General features: G+C 45.4%; 1 protein-coding gene across 2 annotated transcripts in view; it reads right to left on the reverse strand.

Moving 5' to 3' along the window:
• klhl29 (kelch like family member 29) overlaps positions 1–16,024 on the reverse strand; it is a 350,051-nt gene that overhangs the window by 2,273 nt on the left and 331,754 nt on the right. For both annotated transcript variants that reach the window (XM_079527067.1, XM_079527068.1), the window contains one exon: positions 5,888–6,032. In XM_079527067.1, coding sequence (XP_079383193.1) covers positions 5,888–6,032 — 145 coding nt within the window. The remainder of the gene's footprint in view (positions 1–5,887; positions 6,033–16,024) is intronic.

Below are 16,024 nucleotides of genomic sequence, written 5' to 3' on the forward strand. Positions count from 1 at the left end.
CACACACACACACACACACACACACACACACACACACACACACACAGGGAAGAAGTACACAGTTTTTTCTTTACTTGCAATACCACAATGTAAAAATACGCTTGACAAGTAAAAGGCCTGTATTAAAAATGTTTAATTCAAGCTAAGCTGGCAACGACGTGTTGTGAGCTTGTAGATCAGCTATTTTCAAATAGTTGTGCTTAATTGAACAATGCACATTTTAATAATAATCTAAATCTACCAACATAGTTGTCAAATAATTGTAGTGGAGTAAAAAGTAAGACATTTCTGAGACGTAGTGGAGTAATAACGTATTGAAAAGTGTAAATACTCAAAAAAGGTACCTCAAAAGAGTAAATGTACTTGTTACTTTCCACCACTGTTTGATACTGACCATGACCATCTACGATACTGACAATGACTAACCATGATACTGACATGATACTGACCATGACCATCTACGATACTGACAATGACTAACCATGATACTGACATGATACTGACCATGACCATCTACGATACTGACAATGACTAACCATGATACTGACAATGACTAACCATGATACTGACATGATACTGACCATGACCATCTACGATACTGACAATGACTAACCATGATACTGACAATGACTAACCATGATACTGACAATGACTAACCATGATACTGACATGATACTGACCATGACCATCTACGATACTGACAATGACTAACCATGATACTGACAATGACTAACCATGATACTGACATGATACTGACCATGACCATCTACGATACTGACAATGACTAACCATGATACTGACAATGACTAACCATGATACTGACATGATACTGACCATGACCATCTACGATACTGACAATGACTAACCATGATACTGACAATGACTAACCATGATACTGACATGATACTGACCATGACCATCTACGATACTGACAATGACTAACCATGATACTGACAATGACTAACCATGATACTGACATGATACTGACCATGACCATCCACGATACTGACAATGACTAACCATGATACTGACGTGATACTGACCATGACTAACCATGATACTGACGTGATACTGACAATGACTAACCATGATACTGACGTAATATAAATTGGGGTCTCGAGATAGAAATGCCATTAAATGGGGGTCCGTAGACAAATGCATGTCAAAACGGGTTGAGACTCACTGCTAGAGCCGTCTTCTCTTATGGCGGTCCCTGGCATATCTCTTCAAATGGGGGTCTGCGGGCTAATTAGTGTCAATTTGGGGGTCCTTGACATGAAAAAGTTTGGGAACCACTGATTCAGTACATAAAAGGAAAAAGAGCAAATTAATGGCATAATGGCATTTTGAAAGAGAGGTGTGAGGGAGGTCACCATGGCACCTATTTTATCACCATGGACACATAATGATTGGTAATTACCAGAAGATAAGTAGTGAAAAGGAACAAATTGTCGTGATGCACCGATCGGTCAATATCGGTATCGGCAAATATTATTTATCTGTTGTTGATAAGCATGCATTTTGCGTTATTGGATGTTGGTGCAGCCTACCAAGCTGTAGATTCTGAACATTTATTTCTTGTATTGAAGATGTATTTTTTGCATGGTAGAAAAGGGGGAAAATAAAAACAACAAAAACAAAATAAACAAATATCGGTGTCAGTATTCGGCTAAATTGTTATTTTATCAGTATCAGTTTTATCGGTATCAGCTAAGAATGTCCATATCTGTGCACAGTGCACACCTATAGAATGTCCATATCTGTGCACAGTGCACACCTATAGAATGTCCATATCTGTGCACAGTGCACACCTATAGAATGTCCATATCTGTGCACAGTGCACACCTATAGAATGTCCATATCTGTGCACAGTGCACACCTATAGAATGTCCATATCTGTGCACAGTGCACACCTATAGAACTGCTATTACTACTGCTAACAACAACAATGCCAATGTCACAAGACTCGAGCAAAGGGTAATGACTACGCGCGACTGATGTGCAGAGAGACTATATTACTTCAATTACGTTTTCCGAGATAGGATAAAAGAAAATAATTAAAATCCCCTCCTGTGAAGGGAGGTAAAACAAAACCCCAAAGACACAAACAAATGAAAAATAGACAAATATCTACAAAACGTGCTCATTTGATTTTTAGAAAGAAGAAACAGCAGCCTGCATGTGCGTGCAGGGAGGATTAAAACGTTGACTGTAAGCTGATTAGGGCTTTGTGCCGCTATTGGGGTTTGGACAACTTTGGAGCGGTGTGTATTTACATAAAGGTGAAAATGCACGCACATTATAAACACTCACAGGGCGAACCGTGCCCGGTCTAACTAGCACGCGATGCTGATTATAAAAGAACAAAAAGCCCAGTTGATCCAAGAGGAAAACATCAGTGGGTGTTCCGTTTCAAATAAACAGAGGGTAGGTAGTGACCTACAGCGCTCTGGACAGCCTGTTCCGACTTCAACCAACCACAGGCCCCTGCAGCTGGTGGGCTTCATCAGTTGGGCTCCACGGGAGCATAGAATGTGGTCCATTATCCTGAGTGTTGGCGTGAGTGGAGATGTTGCCGTTTGTGTGTTGTTTTTCATTATGTTTGCCTCTCTGAGTCTGTGTGTGTATTTGATTCTCTACTCTATCTACTCTCTGCACCCCTTCCTCTGCATCACGACATGGTGTGTGTGTGTGTGTGTGTGTGTGTGTGTGTGTGTGTGTGTGTGTGTGTGTGTGTGTGTGTGTGTGTACCAGACTTAGTTAAATGTAGCGGAACAGGCTGCCTGTGCCTGGCATGTGTGCCGGAGTACTAGTTTATCAATAATCCTGACAGTATGATTTATGTTATACATTCTGAACATACAATCACTGTGCCTCAGTCCAACACCCTCCCAAATGTATTATTTTGTGAACGGCTCCTCTCTCTCTCCCTGCTGATGCTTTTATACAAAAAGGGGGCTCTGGCCTAGAAAAACCCACAGTGTGTTCATCATTATGATCCAGTAAGCTGCACTATGACTCCTCGCTGGCTGGAACACGTAGACTGCAGTGGGGCGGCAGAGCTCCACAAATGGACTCCCAGTCCCACTGCATTGACGTATGCCAACATGCTGGAACTTCTCATTTCCACTGAGCCATCACGGTCCACAGGGTTCCAGGCTACGGAGCATCATTAAATGTAGATTCACGGCCAAGTGGGTCATCCAAAATACCACCATCATATATTATGTGATTAAAAAAAGAAAGCCATAATATTGCATACCGTAAAAATGTCAAAGAATACCATATTGATATCAAAACAGCGTGTTAATAAAACAACAACCATAAAATGTAATAATAAAAATAATAATAATAAAAACTCACTTTAACAACTTTCATGGTGTCCCTATTTTGGGCATATCATAAGAGCCAAGAAATTGTTGACTGATTATTTTCAAGATAAGGCTTAAGTGGACAACTACACAATACATCTGAAAATATGCCATTCCATCGCTGTGCCTATGACCACAGCTCACCAGTGCCAATATCTAGTACATAGTACAGCATTACCTCTTGTATATTATAACTGTACTGTCATCAACACGTAAAGAAGTGGCGACTGAAAAGGCCTCATCACCCCAGGCCCAGGTTGGCCGCGTGGCCCTGGGGGTCTGCAGGTGGTTGGTATCACTAGACCTGTGGGCCTGTAGGTATTCTAAAGTAAATTCAGTGTTTGACAGGGTGCCAGTGAAATTCTGTAGAGGATAAAGAGGAGGGGACCAAGCACCAAACTGTGGGGAACACCGTACAGGCGACTGTGTGGCAGTGGAGGATTTGCAGTTGTTGATGGAGATTAATTGATGTTGGAGGGAGAAACTATATTTTCAGCCAGGAAAGGGCAGTGCCGGTTATGCCACGGGAGGACTGGAGGTGGTGTGACGAGGATGGAGTGGCTGATGGTGTGGAACGCGGTGTGGAGGAGGTGAAGGAGGAAGAGGATGTAGAGGAAACCCGAGTCAGCAGAGAGGAGAATGTCATTGGTGATTTCTGTACCGAGTTTTTGGGATGGAAGCCAGATTGGAAGGGTTCGTAGAGGTTATTGTTAATCCATTGAGACCTGGAACGCATCCATGTCACGTTAGCGTTTAACCACATTAAACATTAACCCATTTTGGGGCGGGAACCCGTTTTGGTGTTTTAAACATTGTTATAATTTAGCTATTGAAAAATAGCAGATCTACAAGCTCATAGCGCGCCACCGAGTGGCGCGCTATGAACTTGTAGGTCTGCTATTTTTGAAAAATCGTTAAAATGTGCCTCAAATCTTTCCGAAAATTTTCATGATTTAGAAAACTTTTTTTTTTTTAAATTTCGACGTCAGGCCTGAATGGGTTAACTCACAGCGCAGGTGTGAGATGGGAGGCAACAGCTCGTTGTAGGATTTCTGAGAGGTTGGAGGTGGGCCATTAAAAACGTCACGGTGCCAAACACACAAACTACTCTGCCAGCAGCATACAGCTCTCACACAGCTCTTGCAAGCTTTATTCCAACTCGTAGAGATTTTTTAGTTTTTTTTTGTTTTTGTAGACATCAATATTTATTGTAGAATAACCAATTCATAGTTTTGCTGCAGGATGCAACCATTAATGTGTCCCACTGAAGACTGTGGGTTCGTGCCATGAGGTTAAAATACAAGGATTTCCATGTTAATACCATACTTGCTAGCACATGGTCACTGTGAAATATTAATGCTGCATATAGATTCATTACCCTGAGACAGATGAAAAATAATTAGAATAATTATTGATTGTGCGTGCCATGCACCCTGATATTTATGCACTCAGTTGTTGCAGCCCTAAGTCTGCAATAACTGTGTGCGCGCTCTTATGTGTGAGAGGGTACAGTATAACTTCCAAAACATAAATATTGTATATCTTCCAATGTTTCTCCCAGACTGACAGGAAGCCCAAGGCCCACTGCTGCATTTGTACCTGCCATTTTCTGTCAGGGGATAAAAAAAAAGAAAAATCCTGTTATATTTGTAGCCACAAATTATGTCCCCAGTGAAGATCATTCCTGCTGCCTGCCTGAGGAAAATACTGATGGGAATGAAAGCAGTCCCTTGGCCATGAGACGGAGAGGAGGAAGGAGCTACATAGCTTATTACTGATAAGGAAGAGGGAGATGCACTATGTCACACTGCTGTAGAGCTGTGCTTCTCAAAAAGCGGTGGGAATACGGTGGGGGGGGGGGGGGGGGGGGGGGGTGCGGGATCCCCAGATGATTAGCTTAATGTGCAACGTTGATTTCTCACTCAACATTGAACAAATCAACATACCGTATAAGTGTAAACAGCAGGGTATCTGATTCTGCACATTTCAAAAGTGACAACTGCTTCAATACTATACTATACGAAATTGTTAAGAAAGAGGAAAAATAGCCATTATACAACAGGTCGTTTTGAGGAAACAGTCTGATTGGCTGAAACAGTTTTCTAGCCGTGCTTAAACCACGGTATTGGAACGGCTAATCAAAACAAAGAATTCAGCCGTGCCTTTCTCTCAGAGCGCAGACTCGGTGGCTAGGCCAACTAGTTTGTGGCCGTAGTGGCATCATCTGTCATTGAAAAATTATTGTTTTTCAGCGATTCTCTCTGAAAATGCACACAGCCCACCCATCTGACCATCTGTCAAGTGGTCAGACAGGTGGGCCGTGAACGCTTTCATGATTTTCAGGTGGGCCCTGATCCAGAAAAAGGTTGAGAACCACTGCAGTAGAAACAGATGAATGGAGAATGCAGAAAATTGCCGTTCGACTTGCTCCACAATAGCAGAAAACAGGAAATATACTATTATGGAGCCCTGAGGGACTCAGTGGTTAACTTGGGCTTCTGAAACCCATTCTTTACCTGCAGAACTGCCTGGAGTGGTTCATGTTGGGTCCGGCCTTGATGTTGCCCTTGTTGGGGTCATAGATGATGGTGGCCCTCGCATAGGCCCCTCCCAGGATGAAGATGAAGCCATTTAGACTGACCGCAGGTGCATACTTGTTATCTAGTTAGAGAGAGCAAAGGAGAACGAGAGAGAGAGAGAGAGAGAGAGAGAGAGAGAGAGAGAGAGAGAGAGAGAGAGAGAGAGAGAGAGAGAGAGAGAGAGAGAGAGAGAGAGAGGGACAAAGAGACAGTGGGAGAAAGAACGAAAGTGTCTTGATTAAAAGGAAAAGTACACAGCTTATCTCCCTCATGGCAGACATTTCCATTGTCCACAGTACAGCGGCATCATTTTTTATTTATTTTTTCATTGTTGCTCTGGTCCCCTAACCGCGTGCAAAAATAAAAAAAATGCCACCTATAATTCTCATCAGGTTATAGGGCATGTCAGCAGTGGAGATGTGGGTTGCTTTCCGGAATGGCGAATTTCACCACATTTGGAAGAACCAATGAAAATGCTGCCGACTTCATAAATCAGCAGGGCTTTATCGGGTTGTGCTTCAAACTGCGTTTGGGCTTGGCTGGGATATAAAAGAGTTACCTAAGTCTCCAGTAGTTTACAATCGGATTACTCCCTATGCCACCACTGTAGTTTCACAAAGAAAGAAAATAAAGCCCGCACACACACACACACACACGACAAGACGTATGTGCATGTATTGGAAATGCATGAGGGAAGACTGGGGATATTGCGATCTGTGCATACAATATAATTCAATCTGATACAGTATAGGATGCCAGTGAACAGAGGCGGTGAAGCAGCACCACGGCGGAATAATAGATGATGGAGAAACAAAATGAAAACAGCCGCTCGCGTTTTCAAAACGCCAACCTACAGAAGAAGCCCGTGGCGGCGGTGTGTGTGCCCCGTCGTGCGCGGAGAACTGTATTTCAAAAAAGTTTGCGGCAACGACGGCGGCTCTTCCTCGCCGACTTTGCAGCTGGCCAATTTACCAGCAACATGAATAATGCACCCCGCCCGCTCCAGCGCGAGCTGGCTCGTTCTTTGTTTTCTGTCACCTCCTAGCACGTACCGTACGTCTCTCGTCCGCGCCCGAGAAAACACGGAGGGAGGGAATGAGTGAGCAAAGAGCCCCAGTGCGTCTAATGGCTTTGTAGTGTAAGCCCTTAAACTCTCTCACTTGTAATATACCCCCCTCTATCTCTCCATCTCTCTCTCTCTCTGTGTCAGAGCAGTGATGTGGTTAATGAACAGGTCAACTCCAGTGTGAGGTGTGTCTGCTATACGCTCCCCTCCACTCGGAGATACGGGCTGTCGATGGAGATAAGAAGCTCAGAAACAGGTGCACAACCACCACCACAAACCACTAAGCACAAACGTATTGAGGGCTACGTTGCAATCGATTGAACTTCCATGCTTATTTATCTTACTCCCACCTCTCTCCTCAGGGGAAACTGCCATTATTTAATTCATTATTTTGTCCCTTTAAGTTCTATCTACACAGGAAATATACTTGTGCATGCACAAAACCAAGCCTTAAGTGCTTACCCTTCCCCGGTATTTATTTTTAAACTTTATTTCAGATAAAGGTCAGTGTGAGAATGGAAGCCAAGGGTAGAGAGAGAGAGAGAGGAGGGACATGCAAGACAAGAAGGGGTCGGATTCAAACCGGTGTGGTCACGACCAATAGGATCACTAAGAGGCTGAGCAGCCAGGCATCCCTACTATGCATGTCTCGTGAGTGTGCGCGCATGCATACAAAGCCACATCTATAACACATTGTTCATGCACTATAGACTCAGAACACTTTCAATTGTGCCTGCTCGTCTCCCGAGGTTGAATAAGAGGAATATTCTCAAAGGAAAACAATGGCGTATCCTTTCCCCGTAGAAACTCATAGCAGAACAGCAGTATGCTCTGTAGTCTGTACAGACAAAACCTTATTCCGTTTGTCTGGCGGGTCTCATAGGACCATTATACATATTTCTTACCATTTTGCGCTCTTTGTCCCCTGGCTCTTTGCTACCTGCCACCGCAGGAAATGTGCTGCGTTTTCCAACAGGGCCGGAGAGCCGCCATATACTATGGGCGCGCGCACGCACACACGCACGCACGGAAACACATGTATTACTATACTTCTGAGGACATAACAAGTTTAGCATGATCATTTTAATTGAATCAGAGTTTAATTGCGTGCCAGTGTCATGCACCCAAAATAAATGATGCTCACAATGTACCGACATCACACACACACACACACGCACACGCGCACGCACGCACGCACGCACGCACGCACGCACGCACGCACGCACGCACGCACGCACGCACGCACGCACGCACGCACGCACGCACGCACGCACGCACGCACACACACACACACACACACACACACACACACACACACACACACACACACACACACACACACACACACACACACACACACACACACACACACACACACACACACACACACACACACACACACACACACACACACACACACACACACACACACACACACACACACACACACACACACACACACACACACACACACACACACACACAGTAGCGGCTGCTAAGCTAAAGTGTTGACAGCGCGGTAGAGTTTTAAATGTGTTTGGAGTAGATGTGACAGGCCCTGTGGTCCTAAAAGGCAGCCAGCACATCACTACATGTGTCTCAACAAACTTTTACTTTGAAGAAAACGGGGAGAACTTGCCAGCGGTGCTGTTACTACAGCAGTAGTAGTCAGTCTGACTGACTGACTGACTGACTGACTGAAAGACTTTCAGTCAGTCAGTCAGTCAGTCAGTCAGTCAGTCAGTAAAACTGACTGAAAGACTGCCTTCCACAACACACCCAGCACAAGGTCAAGAATCACAAACAAGTGTAAAAACACGCACGCATGCACGCCTGCACAAACGCACGCATGCATGCACGCACGCACACCCGCATCCAGTGATAACATCTGATTAATAATGAATAGACATAAACCATCCTAGATGCTGACTACAGAGCCAAGTAGGGGGGGGGGGGGAGAGAGAGAGAGAGAGAGAGAGAGGCAAGAATGCCATTCTCATACAGAGTTTCTACAAGGAAAGGAGACAGCGTTGTTTTCCTTTGAGAATATCAGTTTTATTCGACCCCAAGAGACGCGTAGGCACAATTGAAAATGTTCCAGTGTCTACTGTACATGAGCATAGACATAGACATGGAATTCATCTTCATCTTCACTTTATTGTCACATCACAAGGTTTCAGGAGAGAGAGAGAGAGAGACGCGTGCATGCCCCCCCCCCACACACACACACACACACTCAGAAAGGTAAAATAGATCATTGAGCAGACAGACAGACCAAAAGACAGACCGACAGACCAACCGACAGGTAGAGCAGGTAGAGCAGATACAGACAGGTAGAGCAGATACAGACAGACAGACAGGTTGAGCAGACAGACAGACAGACAGACAGACAGACAGACAGACAGACAGACAGACAGACAGACAGACAGACAGACAGACAGACAGACAGACAGACAGACAGACAGACAGACAGACAGACAGACAGACAGACAGATGTGGGACAATGGAACTACAGTAGGAGCTTTGATCAGATTATATCAGGAGAATTAGAGCAGGATTACATTCAGGTGTGTTTCTTTTCCTCTCTCACAGAGTGTGGAATAAGAGAAGGGTTCAGAAACAATGGTAGAGAGCGAGAGAAACACAGCAGCGGGGAAGAGCATAATGTACTTTTTATTGAGCTGGACGGGAAAGAAAATGACAGCAAGCTGGAACATGGCTAATTAGGTAACTATGGAAACACACTAGCTCTCCCCCTCGCTCTCTCCCTCCCTTTGTTCATCTCTTCATCTCTGTCTCTCTGCCTCTCCCTCCCTGTGTCTCTTCCCACCTCTCTCTCTTTACAAACTCTCTCTGTCCTATACCCTCCCATCCACCTTTTTTTAATGGCACTCCCTACCTCCAACCACCACTCCAGCGCTGTATACGTCATTTGCACAAGTAATTGTCCTTCACTCAATTCCTCGATAGAGCACACCGGGCTTCGGCGTCTCTGCACTCAGGCTCCCTGGTCCCCAGGGCCCGTCGGTCAATGACAGGCTGTCTATCAGCAGCATGTAATGCTGGGTGAATAATAAGGTGCGAGTGTGTGTGTGTGTGTGTGTGTGTGTGTGCGCGCGCATGCGTGTGCCAGTGCTCTGTAAGCGACGGTCTTTAACTCAGTGTGTGTTCTATTTAAAGACGATGTGTGGCAGCCAGCACATACAGTAGTTAAGTTCATGTGGTGAGCTCCTTGGTGTACAGTGAATTGGAATAAAATAAGGTGCCATGTGCGTGCGTGCGTGCGTGCGTGCGTGCGTGCGTGCGTGCGTGCGTGCGTGCGTGCGTGCGTGCGTGTGCGCCTGCACACTCACGTGACTCACGAGGGGTGTCATGTGAGTGCTAATACAGACACAGCTGAAATAACATATATGCACACAAACACAGTCAGACAGCCTTCAATCACAGCAATTCACCTTCCTCACAGGACAGGAAACAGAGGGGGGCCTAATGGGCTACCTTTAACATGCTGTATATTGAAATACGTAACACTTCACCACTTTTTCAATCCCATTTTCAGCTAGGCCTGTCATTGTTCACTGTGCCGAATGGGTAACAATGTGCATTTCTAAAAAGGCCATTTCATGTGGGAGAAAAATACATCACAAAGATCTACACTGCTTCTTCGTGATATTTGTTATTATTACTCAATAAGACCATTTATAAAGTCTGCTTCTGGCCCGGACGGTTAGCTCAACTGTCTGGGCACCTAGGCTGCTGAGCCAGCCTGACGGTTAGCTCAACTGTCTGGGCACCTAGGCTGCTGAGCCAGCCTGACGGTTAGCTCAACTGTCTGGGCACCTACAGTAGGCTGCTGAGCCAGCCTGACGGTTAGCTCACCCGTCTGGGCACCTACAGTAGGCTGCTGAGCCAGCCTGACGGCGTGCCGCGGGTTCGACTCCCGATCCCGACAGCCTTTGCCGCGTGTCCCCCCCCCCCCCCCCCCCCATCTCTCTCCCCATTTCTGTCAGTCTACTTTCATCCTATCAATAAAGGCAAAAAATAAAAAAATAAAAAATAAAGAAAGTCTGCTTCTTGTATTTGTTAATAGTGATAGACAGTGATAGAGACAGGAAGGGTGGGAATCGTTCCGACTCAAGTGGATGGCAGTGAGCACACCACAACAATAACATCATCGTTTGGATCACCTTCAGCGCGGTTTCATGAACGATAGCTAGGCATATGACTTGTCTTTCAAAAGCCGTTGGACATCTGGGATGCAATCTGTCACTCAGCCTCAGGAGGTTTTGAGATTAAAAGAACCTGTCATTACTTCAGGCAGGATACAGCTATCTCACCTCCTAATATTTAATTATCAGAGTCAGATTATCCATATATCCTAATCCTATTGCATGAGTCTTTCAGCATTTGGACTCTCTCTCCCTCTCTCCCCCTCTCCCCCTCTCTCTCCCTCTCTCCCCCTCTCTCTCCCCCTCTCTCTCTCCCCCTCTCTCCCCCTCTCTCTCCCTCTCTCCCTCCCTCTCTCCCCCCTCTCTGTGTGGGCTCTGACACAGCTGGAAACACTGTTTACAGAAAGTATGGCACATCAGTGTGGATGCTCACATAATGATGGTTATAGTTATCGTGCTCAGTGTGAACGGCGCTTTAGACTTATTTATGTGGCATGTTGCTCTTTCCAGGGGAGCTCCCAGTAAACCCAAATACTATACTGTTGTTGTCGTCGGGCAGAAACCTCTTATCTCCAGATTCAAACCTTTTTGTTGTTGTTGTAAATTAATGCACTGCATGATCATTTCTGAATTTGAATCCTGAAAAGTAACAGCTTTGGACATTATGAGGTTTCCAACCGACGAAGACGATATAATGAGAAAATATTTTGCAGTGCTCAAGGCAGTCGCAACTCCTTGATTACTAAGCGTTGAGAGGAACGACGTCCACGGGACACGCCAACATGTGTACCTACCGCCATTCACCAGTAAATGACAATAACAAGGGAGGGTACTCAGGTCAGCAAAAGTTAAAAGAAACTTGACTCTGATCTTTTTCAGCTGGATGACATGTATTCTGCTTTGTATTCGACCCACGTTGTGGTTGTAGAACACTATAGCTGCCCTTTGAGCATCATTGTGTAATCAATGGTAAACATAAGGGGGTGTTAAATATGATACTTCCACTATCAAGTAGATGCCTGTATTTCAGTGCACCTCAATAAGTGGACTGATAAATGTACTCCATACATTAAAGAGTGCAGGCCGACTGGAGACACTGCATCTCAGTGGACTTGTAGAAGGGACTATTTTTGGCTTCCGTCATACTATTTTTCAGTCTGCAGAAGAGATAGGAAGTCGGTGTTGATAAGTGTTTGTGAAACCCATTTGCAGTCCACGCGGGAGATACAGGCCAAGCACCGGGAATCTGTGAGCGTGCGCGTGCACACACACCTTCACGCGCAGGTATATTCATCAGTCGATAAGCCAATGCTGAGACTGAAAGAGAGGGAGGGAGTTGTGTGTGTGTGTGTGTGTGTGTGCGTGCGTGCGTGCGTGCGTGCGTGCGTGCGTGCGTGCGTGCGTGCGTGCGTGCGTGCGTGCGTGCGTGCGTGCGTGCGTGCGTGCGTGCGTGCGTGTATTTGCATGTGTATATCGTGTCTGTGTGTGTGTGTGTGTGTTTGAGAGAAAGAGAGATGGAAAGATGAACAGAGATTAGGGGGAGGAGAGAAATGGAGAGAGGCAGCGGGCTGATAGAGAATTGCTCCCCACCACTGCACTAAAATCATCAGCGGCCCAATTTCACTGGAAGCTCCGAACCCGTCCATTATCCACACACTCACTGACTGTCACACACAGTCTCATCTGGACCCTGACAGATGACTGCATGCCCGTCTCTCTGTGTCTGTCTGTTTCGCTGTCTGTCTGTCTCTCTCTTTCACACACGCACGGTCGCACGCACTACAAGCACACACACACAAGCCTGTCTTTGTATACACAACTACTGCAAGCAGACTGACAACCAGGCAGCTACACAACACGTACCCCTGGAAATATGTGTCTCTACTGGTGACACGGGTGAGAACTGAAGGTGCGTGCGTGCGTGCGTGCGTGCGTGCGTGCGTGCGTGCGTGCGTGCGTGCGTGCGTGCGTGCGTGCGTGCCCATAATATTGTAAGTCATGTCGATGTGCATATATCACTGTAGTATGTACACGTGTTGATCTCCAGATTTCTCCTCTCATTTCTTTCTCCGGCTGCTTCTGCTTTCACACAGATAGCATCCGCCCAACTACAGTAGGCTACCTTAAGATAGTGTTCTCACGCTCAAACACAATAATACTCAGAGCTGCCTCGCGTGTGTGCGTGCGTGCGTGCGTGCGTGCGTGCGTGTCTGTGTGTGTGTGTGTGGGGGGGGGCTTGTTACAGGACCACAGGCGTCTAGCATTGCCACTTTAATCACATCATCTTACCTGCGAGAAATGTTTAAATCGATTTGCTGAGATTGCGCTGCGGTGCTTTGTGCCCCTGCCGCTGACTATAGCCCCTCTGCACTCCCTCAACGAACCGCCCAGTGAACAGCCACCCCAGATAATAATTACCTTTATAAGTGTGACCCTTTTGAGATGCTTCTTTAAGACCAAGAGGGGTCTAAGGACACTGTAAAATTGGATTATATTACGCCTTCCATCACTGATACTACTATAAAATATTATCCACTTTTCTCCTTAGTGGGTTGTTTTGTCATTGATTGGCCAATCAATTGCAAATTGCAAGACCAAATTACAAAGATTTTTTTCCCCAAATTGTATCTGTTTAATAGCATCTCGGCAAGTCTGTGCTGAGTTGTGGTACACACGTCCCTCTAAATTGGCATAAAATTGGGGCACACGCACATATTTCCAGATCACGCACCCCCCTAAAGTCTGCACATACAAACCACCCCACCACTCAGATCAGCCAACACAGGGAAGCTGGCAGAACATTCACTAAAAACGCTGCTCCACACGTCCCAGATAGTTCTCCCTTCTGGCTCTAAACCTATGGAATTAACTTCCCATTGCAATCAGAACCGCAGACTCGGGGTGCCCGCTGGCCTAGCGGTCCAGGCGCATGCCTCGAGTCCCGTTCAAAATCATAACGACCTTTGCTGCATGTATCTCCCCGTCTCTCCCTCCCTCTTTCCTGTCAATCTTCACTTGATACTATCAATAGAATTTGCAGAAAAGCCAAAAAGAAATCCTTAAAAATAAATCACACCCGTGTGAACTGAGTGGTGCAACTCCCCTCTCCCCCTGCCTCTCTCTCTCTCTCTCTCTCTCTCTCATTAGAAGGCAACAGTGCAGCACTATCTCTCTCGCTCTGTTTCTGGCACAACAGCGCCACTTTTGCCCCTACTGGTACTCTAAACATAGTCACATAGTCCCACTTGCCCCTACTGGTACTCTAAACATAGTCACATAGTCCCACTTGCCCCTACTGGTACTCTAAACATAGTCACATAGTCCGATAGTGACATTGCTGTTCCTTGGAGTGGTTGCACCACTCAAAAAGAACTGCAAATCTTCCGCCGTAGTCTGAAAACCCACAACTTCAGAATCCATCTTAGCCCGTAGAACTTGCCGTAGCACTTGCCCTGGCCTCGACGACCTTACAGGTGTATGCAAAGGCTCAATTTATTTAATTTAGATAGCATTTTATGTAGACATAGAGTAGCACTATAGTGTATACTCAAGGTTTCATTGTACATATATTCTACTGTTAAGACAGATGTTAGGTTCTTAGCTTACTTATGATTCTTGATGACTATTTTTATGTATTTGATGTATTACCATGTGTTGTTCTTGCTTACTGTAAATTGCTCTGGATTAAGAGCGCCTGCTAAATGCCTACATTTTAATTGTAAATTGTAAGGTCTTTGCGTAATTGGGGTGCATGTGTCCCTAGGTATAGACTAGTAACTAAAATATCTAGCCACAACAAAACAGCTCTTTGGTGACAACTTGTAAAGTCAAAGTCTGATGTAGGAATTCTCATTTTAGTTTTATTTGTAATATAAAAACGTTCATTGAAGCGGATTTGAGGCTTATGAAACATCATGATCCTGTTCAATCAACCAAAACTGAGCATTTCCTGAGCGATGAGACCACAGAGTAAACTAGGTACGCTGCAGCGCTCTCAGTGCATATTTCCAACAACATGCTATACTTAAAGTCAGTGTTTTCTCAAGGAGAGATGTCCTGTCTAATGTGTACAGTGTATACAGTTGGGTGCCACCGATATTGTCCCTTATCATTTGACCCATTTAGGCCTGACCTCAAAATTTTAAAAAATCCTTCTAAATCCTCCAGTTTTCTGAAATAAATATTTTCACGATTTTTCAAAAATAGCAGACCTACAAGCTCGTAGCGCGCCACTCGGTGGCGCGCTATGAGCTTGTAGATCTGCTATTTTTCAATAGCTAAATTATAACATAATGTTTAAAACACCAAAAGGGGTTCCCGCCCAAAATGGGTTAACTGTCCTTTTGCGCAGATCACGCAAACCTCAGCAAAAAGAAAAGGACAATATCGATGGCCTCCAACTGTACATGGCAGACAGGAGACATGAGAAAACAAACAGAGTTACAGAGTCATACTGGTATAAGCATATACTGGCACAATTCTTGTATGGAGAATTGCATTAAAACACAATCCTGCCCAGCCCTCTAGGCGGGATCGTGAGGCCAGTGCCAGAGAAATGCGCGAAATAAGCAAAGAAGAAGAGCCACATCCGCCCCACCCGGAAGTGATAGCCCTCCATATCTATAGCGTAGCCTCACTCCAGGCTGTGTACCAACGCACGGACAATGTTAATTCTTATGTTTTATTAGGCTTTAAACATGATAGTTTATCTCATTCTGAGCACAAAAACAACTAATAACCGCGTGCATGGGCGCGTGCACCGACGATCCGGATGTAGGCTGTGTCTACCATGGGAGTGGATTAATGCTCATTAATCAAATCTTGTGTTTCTCGTGGTTG

Source organism: Electrona antarctica, assembly GCF_951216825.1.
Source record: "Electrona antarctica genome assembly, chromosome: 17".
NCBI lineage: Eukaryota > Metazoa > Chordata > Actinopteri > Myctophiformes > Myctophidae > Electrona > Electrona antarctica.